At 33.6% G+C, this 10,267-nt stretch overlaps 1 protein-coding gene across 4 annotated transcripts; it reads left to right on the forward strand.

Annotated features, from left to right (window-relative positions):
• Positions 1-1,333: 1,333 nt before the first annotated feature.
• LOC111396426 (hydroxyproline O-galactosyltransferase HPGT1) lies at positions 1,334-9,066 on the forward strand. 4 transcript variants are annotated; one of them, XM_023022865.1, is made up of 12 exons: positions 1,335-1,784; positions 3,114-3,177; positions 3,804-3,853; positions 3,955-4,145; positions 6,228-6,291; positions 6,372-6,444; positions 6,750-6,873; positions 7,146-7,233; positions 7,363-7,413; positions 7,835-7,906; positions 7,992-8,104; positions 8,406-9,066. In XM_023022865.1, exons 1-12 carry the CDS (start codon positions 1,672-1,674, stop codon positions 8,426-8,428), a joined length of 1,026 nt encoding a protein of 341 aa, XP_022878633.1. In that variant the 5' UTR covers positions 1,335-1,671; the 3' UTR covers positions 8,429-9,066. The 4 variants fall into 4 exon arrangements, with proteins under 4 accessions (XP_022878640.1, XP_022878633.1, XP_022878645.1 ...); XM_023022877.1 differs by lacking the exon at positions 1,335-1,784 and adding an exon at positions 3,265-3,697 and having other exon boundaries at positions 3,043-3,177; XM_023022881.1 differs by lacking the exons at positions 1,335-1,784; positions 3,114-3,177 and adding an exon at positions 3,184-3,697.
• The last annotated feature ends 1,201 nt before the right edge of the window (positions 9,067-10,267 follow it).

Consider the following 10,267-nt stretch of genomic DNA (forward strand, 5'->3'; position numbering starts at 1 on the left):
ATATATGAATCACATGTGATATCCAAAGTTCCCTTTTCCTTATCAATGTGTTGTAAATCATCTTTGTTTGTCATAATAAAAAAGGAGAAAAATTGTTGACCTATGGTTGACTTCATGTTTTGATTATAACAAACAAATTATTTTATCACTAAAGATCGAATTCGAGTCTTCATAGCTGTCATTGCAAAATTGATCAAATGGAGACAAAAAGATTGCTACTAAAAGACTCGCAATTGAAGATCAATAAAAATCGAAATGGAAGTCGAGCCTTCACATCAAATCACTCGAAGACAAGAACTTCAATAGTCAAATATTGAAATATTAGACTTAGATGTTTTGAATTCATATGAAAAGGTAAAATGCTTTAACCTTTAGCGATGAATCAATAAAAGCTCAATAATTATTATTTTTTCAACTTGACATTGAAATATTTTACAATCTCTCACCTTGAAAGATAAAATGAAAAATGTCCTTCAAAAACCTACATTTTTCAAAACATTCAAAAAAGAAAAATTTAGGAAAATTTGTCCAAATGGACGTCCGGTTGAACCAATGGTTAGTTTTTTACCGTTCTGAATTTTGACACACAAGGATTAGTTGATTGCCCAATTCACCATGCCAGACGAGTGTCCTGTTAGTAAGACATTTTGGCACTTTGACCGCTATAAATGTCATTTCACATTGCATTCATTATAATACTTTTGAGAGCATTTAAGTGATATGTTCTTGAGATAAATTAGATTGATTATATATCTTATTTATCTTTATCAATTCATTTACTTTAAAAAAAATTTGATTGAATCAACCTTTGAAAATCATTTTTCTCGTCAAAATTTTTCTTACCTAATACTCGAGCTTTATTCATTGCTATTTGTTGAAGTGTTAGCATACTTCTTTATTTTATATTTAACTTTGATATATCATTTTTTAATAGAGAAGTTTCAAATTGTAAAATCATTTCTTTTTAAATTTGTGGGTCACAATAAGGTTCCGAAATACTCAATATTGTATAAGGATTGATATTTATTGTTTTTACGTCACAAGAAGTATTGTTATGGTTTGGATTTCATTATAAGTCAACCAAATATAATAAAAAAACATTACTCGGAGAGCTTGGTAACAAAGGCAGTAAATCATTGATTGAGATTAAACTTCTACAATTACATCATTTGAACACTCTTTTTCCTTTTACTTGTTGCTTTCCTACTTGTACATTTTTGTTCGATTGACTTATTCATTTTCAACTTATTTAAATTTGAATTAATCTTCGAAAACTTTTCAAAAACCAATTCACCAATTAGTTATTCTTGAACTTTCAAAGCTAATAAAAATGCTCAACACGATTAGTAACGAAAATGATCGACCCATCATCCCATAGCTGCTTTATTGACATTCCTATCCTATGAACTTATCGTTTTTCTCCAATAACATTTTTAGATTAACACTAATTCTATGTATTTGAGCGCCACCCGTAACCGAAATGTCTCCGCTTCTCACTCTGCAATTTAACTATTTGTTTTCTAAATTGAATCCAAAATTGATATCATTGATTCAGTCAGATGATCTGAAATCCTGAAGCTGATCACTGTACAATTTTTTTTATCTGATTATTTTTTCAGATCCGCCGATACAAAAATTGAATTGATTTGAAGTTTAGAAAAAGAAAAGAAAATGCAGTGCCGGAGATCGAGCGTGCGAATCGTGGGAATGGCTTTTCAATCTCGAATTCCTATTCTCGTGATTTCCATGTTCGCCATCTTTGCTTCATTATTTGTTGCAGGCCGGTAGGTTTTGTTTACGTATCTGCAATTTTACGTTTCTGTGTTACTGAAATTTTATTTATTTATTTATAATCTATGATCCAAACATGAAAGTATCAGGCAATTTCATTTGACTTGGTTTTAATTTGTTAACTGGTATTCTTCCTGTGAACATGAATGGATGTAATTATAGATGTAGAAACAGTTCGAACCGTAAGGCCATTGGGTTTGTTCTTCAATGGTCACTGGTTTGAGTCCGGCTACTAAGATGACTCGGACATCCATGATCATTAAAAAAAAGGATGTAGAAACAGTTCATTATTATAATTATGGAGTTTGACTGTGGTGTCATTTAATTCATTTTTCCATATATTTGTAAGCTTGATATTTTTCGAGTGGAGAATGGAGGTTTTGCCATTTGAACAATGAGAGTGGAGAACTATGGACACAAGTGAAAACGAAAGGTTTTGTTAAGAGTTTAGGTCTTACTGTTACATTTATGGAAAATTGAACTTAGCTGTTCTTAAAAAAATAAAAAATAAAAAAAATAAAATAAAATCTTGTGCATTTAGCTATCTTCAATTATTTTGCAGTACAAAATAACTTATGTAAAGTTATAAGAAATTAAGAAAAAATAAGAATGTTTATTTTCTTGACTTCCATTGGTAGACAGAGAGATGTAAACAGGTGGAAATAGAGAAGAGGATCAAGAAAGGATAATGTAGATCTCTGAACCCATTAAATCTTAATTAAATATAGTATGAACGCGATCTTAACGAATCATCAGAAATTCTTTTTCCCTCATAAACTATCAACATTTTTTTTCATTAAAAAGTATTTATGTAAAAGCAATACAACATCAAAGGAAACACTGAACCATAGTCCTTCCGCCATTCTCAAACCTTCGTGTCTCCGAAGATTCATAACTCAACTACCTTAATGGATATCTACAAAATTGACCTGCTTCGTGCTATTTTTGATGTTCAGTAAATCAAGATTGAGAAGCCCTCACTAAATTTATTTTCTTGAGCATGTGAAATTTTCTATAGAATTGCTCAGTAGTGAGGCCTTAGGTTTGCTCTCCAATGGTCATCAGTTCGATAAGTCCCCTCAAGACTACTGAGGTGAGTACCTATCTGTAAACTTCAGGGTCCGGTGGAATTAGTCGAGGTGCGCATAAGTTAGCCCAGACACCTACAGTCATAAATTTTTTTTTTTTTTTTTTTTTTTTTTTTTTTTTTTTTTTTTTAAGAATCTATTGGCAAAGGAAAACAAAATAAGAAAGTTTTGTTAAAGAAACAAATAATATAAGAAAGGTAATAAATGTCTTCAATGTGTTTTTTGTGTATGCAGTTTATGGCAGGATGCTGAAAGCAGGGTTTACTTAGCAAAGGAACTTGATAGAATGATGGGTCAGGTAAAGATGTTTTTGTTTACTACTTTAGCACTTCTAATGTCTGAGTAAGAGAACTCAAAACTACTTAAACATGGTGATGATTTGCAGAGTTGGATTTATATGACAAGTAAAAGCTATTCATTCCAGCAAACCTAAACCTAGCAAATCAGGCATGAGAAGAATTGTTTACTGTTTTAAGTTCTGAGCACCAAACATCGACAGTAGAGAGAGAGAGAGAGAGAGAAGGAAGAGTTCAAATATCCCATCACATTAAGCAAACCTACCCCTGCAACATCAGTTGATTGATTTTTTGAAGAAGTTGGTTGTGGGAAGTATTTTCTTAGATGACTCATTTGCCAATGATTGCAAAGTTCCAGATAAGCATGACATGTTTATCAATGGCAAAGTTAACTACTAGGCTATATGCTGCATAAATTAGAATTTGTTGATGAAATTATGTTGGATCATGCACCGTGCTAATGACAAGTTTATGGTACCTGCTTTTTTTCCCTGAACAAATCCAGAAATGAGGTTGAAATTGGTAGGTAGACGTTTTAATATCTGATACCCACACCACACTTCTATTGATCATCAGGTATATATTACAATCACATTTTGAACTTGAGATCTTTTGTTTCATGTGTTAGGGAAAATCTGTTATTTCAGTTGACGATTCATGGAAAATCTTAGGATGCAGGTGACATTTACTTCTTGTTGTTATTGTTCAGTCTTAGTACTACACTATCTGGACAATCTTGTGTTGTCATGTATTTTTATCAAAAATTCTATTCCTATTAGGGAACAGCTGAAGAAATTATCAGCCTTGGAGATGGATCTAGCTACGGCCAGACAGAAGGGTTTTGTTTCAAATTATTTACCAGAGATGAATAAGACTCCTAAGAAAAATCCACTTGTCGTGATAGGAATACTTACAGGATTTGGACGCAAGAATGAAAGAGAGGCTATACGCAACGCATGGATGGGAACTGGTAAATCATCTACTTTTTTCCCATCTATGTTTATTTCCTTAATAAGGCAGATTGGATTGGCTATTTCAAATATGACATGATCCTCTTTTACTTGTGGTTCAAGAAATTTTAAATGAAAAACTTGGGGAGTTCCTTTGGGAGGATCTTAAGGGAAAAACCTATTTAACACAACTGTCAAAGCAAAATTGGAGCATCTCTAAGTAATGATATCCCCACACCAGAATATGGAGAATCTTGTTGCAGTTATATGGTATCCACCCCCTCCCCCCCACCCCCCTTTATATTTGAACCATGGATGAATCAATGTTTTGCAGAAGGAAGTTTAACTTCATTTATATTTAGAGATATTTAATCATAAGTCAATCATGGATGGAACCAGAAACTTCCATTGCTTGCATAAGGCTGTGGTTAATCAGAGTCCAGTGAGATGAACGTTGTCCTTTTCCCTCCGAACTTGTAATTATCAGGACAACTTAATGATACAACAATATAAGGCTTTTTTAAAACAGTGTTTCTTGTATTTCTCTTTATCCTAAAATCAAATCTAAGCACTTGTATAAATAAGTGTTTCATCGCATGGAGGGGGGGTGGGGTGGGGGCTTAGCGATTGGATTTATTACAAGCATACTGTTGCAGTGATTAGTAAGGTGTCTGCTAATTAAGTAACACTTTAATATAAGTTATTACTTAATTGAAATGCAAAATCCTTTTCTTGCTTAGCTGTGACAATGATATAGAGTTCATAACTCGTACCTTCTTATCTCTAAGATCCAATTTTTATAAGGGTAGGAGGAGGCCCTGGCCGAACCCCCATTAGTTCATGTGAATAATTTCTTCATTTGGAAACTGGAAAGATAACCTTATTGTTTTATTTTAGTGGATCAATTATACTAACTTTTGCCACGAGTCTAATACTTGATAATTAATATGAATGGTAATATTCTTTATACATGGTTGTGGCTGCATAGTCAAGTTGGAAAGTAATTTTTAAACAATTGGAATCAGATAGGAAGAGACAAAATCATTGGAATGCTTTTCTGTCTAAAACACGTTAAATATTCATGTGGCGTTGCCAAAGAGAGGAGACATAGAAAAGGATAAACCTTTGGACAACTTGCTGATCCAGAATATGTGAAATTTTAAATATAAAAATAATTGCCTGTGGACAACAGTGTAATTCCAATCCTTTGGTTAGCCTTACTCTCTAAGGTCTGTTTATCTCTCTTACTTAACAAGTGCCTGGTTATTCTAATTTTCAAAGGAATCAATAACTGGCTTTACAGTTGTACTTGTCATTTGTTACCATTTAGAACATGTTTCGGTGGGCATCTATGCTGGTCAAAGTTTCTTATAAGATTAAAAAACGGCCAAAGGCTTATTATTAAAGACTGCTTATTTTTTAGGAAATGCAATAAGCACCACCAACATACTTTTTGGCTTATTACTAGGTTTGAGTGAGGCTTTTACCATTTTACTGTTACATTTTGTTTAAATTACAACATTACATCTTCCTATTTCAACATAAAGCATATTTTTCGTAAATGGTGTCATGATGTTGCTTAAAAATAAGTGAACTCGACAACTTCTCCCAAATATGCAAACTTTGCTTCTTCTTCTTTTTACCTTATAAGATAGATATCCTTTTTAATCTCCCCTTCTAAACATGCTCTTAGCCACACCTCGTAATAATTGATGATATGCCTTATATAGCACTTCACCACCTAAAAAAATCTCTTTTCATCTTATGAACTTTAAGTTGTATGAAGCTTCATGTTTTCTTTTTTGAGCCAAATGATAGAGACTTCATTTTACATAGGTAGACCTACGTCAAGATAAACCTACGTTTGAAACACTTTGGTACTGCTCCACATCTCTTGGATTAGGATTCCAAATAATGAATTAGAGTAATATCAATCCGTTCTGACTCTTTTTCATTCATGTGTTCTTTATGTACAGACAGTCTTGATTGTAATTCTTGTAGGTGTTCGAGATGTTTATTGGTTTCGGTTTATTTCTTCAAGTTTACTTGTTTATATTCTTGTTGTAACAACCACATCATTTTCATATAATTCCCCTATGCAGGTGCAGCTTTGACAAAAATGGAGGACAATAAAGGCATCATTGTTCGATTTGTCATCGGTAGAAGGTATGCTTTTTATGATGTCTATCGCTCATATGTTTGAGATTAGTAACGTAATGCTTTGAGCTGATTATGGTAAACTTCAGTTCTAATCGAGGAGACAGCTTGGACAGGAGCATTGACAGTGAAAACAAACAAACCAATGATTTTTTCATCCTTGTAAGCTCCTTGACCTGAGCCATTCGTTTTTATGCATACATCTTTTCAAATTTGTTTTTATTTTTCCCTTCATATTGAACACAGCCTTTGAATTGGGAGAAATAATTTAAATATGCAATTCTCAGAATCTTATTGATTGTAAAGTAAACAATAAGTAAATTGAACATTCAACAAATTCAAAAGTCAAATTTGGTGACAACATTCCCTATAATGCATGAGGACTTGTTCATTCACGTAATTGGCTTTATTTATGTAGGGTAAGGTTTGCATTGTTTGACTTTTTCCCGCTTCAAACTTCATCTCAGGAAAACCATATAGAGGCACCTGAGGAACTACCGAACAAGACAAAATTATTTTTTGCTCATGCCGCAGAAAGTTGGGATGCTGACTACTATGCAAAATTCAATGATGACGTCTATGTAAACATTGGTATGTATGATACTTTCGAAGTTTAGCTTGATGACTACCAATATTTTTATTAAAGTATGTAAGTATTGAGAATCCCATATTATATAAATGGGCATTTCCCCTCTTTTATCCAATACTGGATCGATGACCTTTGTTTCTTCAGTCATATGATTGAACATTGACCTACTCTAATAGGTTACCCAGCTTTTCCATTTAAATCTTGAGTCTGACTATTAAGATTGCGAAACGCAGCATTCTCTAGAATATGCAATATTGATATACCTTCTGTGCAGATGCCTTGGGAAATATACTGGCTGCTCATTTGAACCAGCCTCGTGTATATATTGGGTGTATGAAATCAGGTGATGTTTTCTCCGAAAGGTGAGTGTGGTCAAAACCTTCTACTAGGTCATAAATGATTTGTAAATTAACGGTTATACATAGTATTTTGATTTCATCTTATTCATTCTTTTCTTCATTAATTGACTTGTCATGGCTTTAACTTGGCAGCGGTGAGAAATGGTATGAACCAGACTGGTGGAAATTTGGAGATGGAAAAACGTAAGCAATTTTGTATTTATGAGCATCTTATCTTTAGTTTATTCTTCGAAAGTTAAATAGTTCCGGTATCTGTGACTTTCATTTTTCTGTTTGTTGCTAATCCTTAACTGAAGGAAATTATTCTGCAAATTTGTACTATCTGTCCAAGTTAAATCTAGTTTCTCTTTCTCCTCTTACGCCTAGCATTCTGGGCTCTTTTGTTTTCATGTTTAAATTCAGTTTCTTCTTGTTATACACTTTGCTATCGACATGATTTTGTCCAAGTTTTCTTAGTACTTTCGAAATCTAAATTTTCTTAGTACTTTCGAAGTCTAAGCATATTGACATTCTTGACATCAAATGATAGATATAATTTTAGAAATAGGTCTCATTGTTCTCTTTTTCATGACTATGTTGCCTCATATGATTTTTGCATCAACAGTTACTTCAGACATGCTTCAGGTGAGATGTTAGTGATATCGAAGGCTTTGGCTAAATTTGTATCAATCAATAGGTGAGTTATACTTCACTGTGGTGGAGCAGTTTTATCACTCACAACAATAGGAAACGAAAACTGAGCATTTACTTTTGGTTGGCAGATCTATTCTTCGCGCATATGCCCATGATGATGTCAGTGTTGGTTCCTGGTTTATTGGTGCCAATGTCGAGCATATTAATGAAAGGAAGTTTTGCTGCTCATCTTGGTCATCAGGTTTCTCTCTCAGTCTCTCTTCACCCCTCTCCCTATCGTGTAATTGGGCCTGTGGAAAACAAGAGCTTTGGCATACATAATAAAAAGTAGGTGTTAAATTTTAAATTCAATTTCGATATATACTAATGGATCGCACTTGGCAGTAAAATAAACAAGATTTATCTTATTTTTTCCATAATGTTCAAATTATCCGATCCCCTTACTAGGTATGTCGTCAAGCGTACCAGATCTCTGAGATTAAACTCTCTCACTATTGATTTCTTTGCACCTAACCTAAATCAATCATGTTGTTGGCTTTCAGGAGCTATATGTTCAGGTGTATAATCTGTGTCATGGACGAAGATCCCAATAACAGTATAAAGAAAAGAGCAGTTCCTCTAATTTTCCAAGGGGTGTTTGTACACAGCTATTTAGTCTGCTCTGCATGGAGTTCGTTACTGAGTCATCGGTATTGACATTTTCTTTGACAGAAGAAAGAAGAAAGATCTCTTCAATTTTTGACTTGGAAGCATTTTACGAGGGAAAAAAAAAAAAGAAAAAAAAAGAAGTCTTCTATGCATATTCGACTGGGAATACAGTGCCATATGTCAAATGGCTTGGACACAGGACTAATTCTACATATTTCTGGACACATATATTTGGACAGAAATACTCAGGAACAGGTACATGAGATGTTGGCAATAGGAACCTTTAGGTAGCAATTGACTAATTGACCAAACTATTAATTCTGGTTTTCCTATCATTGGGAAGATTACATTCACTCATTCTTTTATATTCTGGGGAGAATAACCTTTTTTTTTTTTAATTCATTTTTTTGTTGGATATCTACTATCTGCTTCTTACATGCATCTTTTGAAGTAGTTTGTGATCCCTATCACTTAGCCTATTTACTTGCACAGTTTATTGGATTCTGGCATTGTATTTTTGAAGTGGATGAAAATTTTCTCTTACTTTTTTCTTCATCGTCTATTCTTGTCGAGGCATGTCTTGGATAGACCTAGAAAAGCCCGTTATGTAAGTTATGCATGTCGTAAATTATTGTGACCGATAGCAGTTACCGAGGATGTAATTGTACTGAATATTCTACTCAAAGAGTGATGAGCCAGTCGGATGACGATGAAAGACTGAACAGTGTTCTTTATGGTACCTATATTCTTTGCTCTCAGTTATCCGATTTTGTTTTGACTTGGATAGATGAGAAATTTCTGGGAACTAAGTTTTGGCTTAGAGGGAATAAAGGGTGCAAATGAGTGCTCTCCCTAAAGGTCTAATTTGGTTCTAACCTGTTTTAATTATCGAGTTCTACCTCAGTAGTGTGTGTGCAATGTAGCATAGTCAACAAGACAAAGGGTCCTTGAATATTGCAGAACAAAACATAGGAAAAAAGAAAAACTAGCCCCCCATTTGATCTTCATTTTTTTTAAAATTCATTTTTTTTCCACATTTTGACCACGGATTTTCGACTTTTATCAATTTTCTAATCAAACATTTTATAAAATTTTATCAAATATACTAAAAATTTGATTTTCTTTCCCCCCTAAAACTAAATCAAACAGGGGCACAATGAACGTTTGGTAAGTTGAATTAGATACATGGTTGAAAAAGGAGTTAAGTAGAAAAATTGTTATTAGATAATGATTGTCAAACGGGGCTTAATATACTAACGGGAAATGCTAAATGAATAGGGAACCTTGATAGGTCGCTGTGACAGGGTGCCTATTTGGCGTCCCCTAACCTGTCAAGGCTATGTCACAGTAGCATTTCCCTATACTAATAGATATTCCTTGTGTTAATTACATTTTTTTGGCAATTTTAGGGAAAACTTTGGCCTGTGACGGCATGACGTAGTATAGAAGATAAAGGAATTTAGTAAAAGAAGTTGCAATTGGGAAGCTATCTCTGTGCCTGGACTTGTGGGTTATGAGCCCACCGCGCTTCCCCTGCGCCACTACGATTTGCTTGTCAAAATGTGTTAAAATATATAGAATAATTTTATTTGTACCGAATAGAATGTATCGAAAGTTATCATCCTTCCCACAATGCACGTGGATCTTGCGTGAATATAAAAATTTTCAAATATGGTTCCCACTCCTTATTGTGAGTGATAGGTAAAGGATTAAAAAAAAAATTATGTACACCTAGTATTTCCCAAAAATATATTAA

Source organism: Olea europaea, chromosome 1 (assembly GCF_002742605.1).
Source record: "Olea europaea var. sylvestris chromosome 1, O_europaea_v1, whole genome shotgun sequence".
In the NCBI taxonomy this organism is placed as follows: Eukaryota; Viridiplantae; Streptophyta; class Magnoliopsida; order Lamiales; family Oleaceae; genus Olea; species Olea europaea.

What these genes read in the sequence shown, in the direction of transcription:
- LOC111396426 (XM_023022865.1), top strand. Translation starts at nt 1,672, where the DNA reads ATGCAGTGCCGGAGATCGAGCGTGCGAATCGTGGGAATGGCTTTTCAA. An exon ending in TCATTATTTGTTGCAGGCCG is followed by an intron (nt 1,785 to 3,113) that starts GTAGGTTTTGTT and finishes TTGTGTATGCAG; the next exon opens with TTTATGGCAGGATGCTGAAA. An exon ending in TGGAAAATCTTAGGATGCAG is followed by an intron (nt 3,854 to 3,954) that starts GTGACATTTACT and finishes TATTCCTATTAG; the next exon opens with GGAACAGCTGAAGAAATTAT.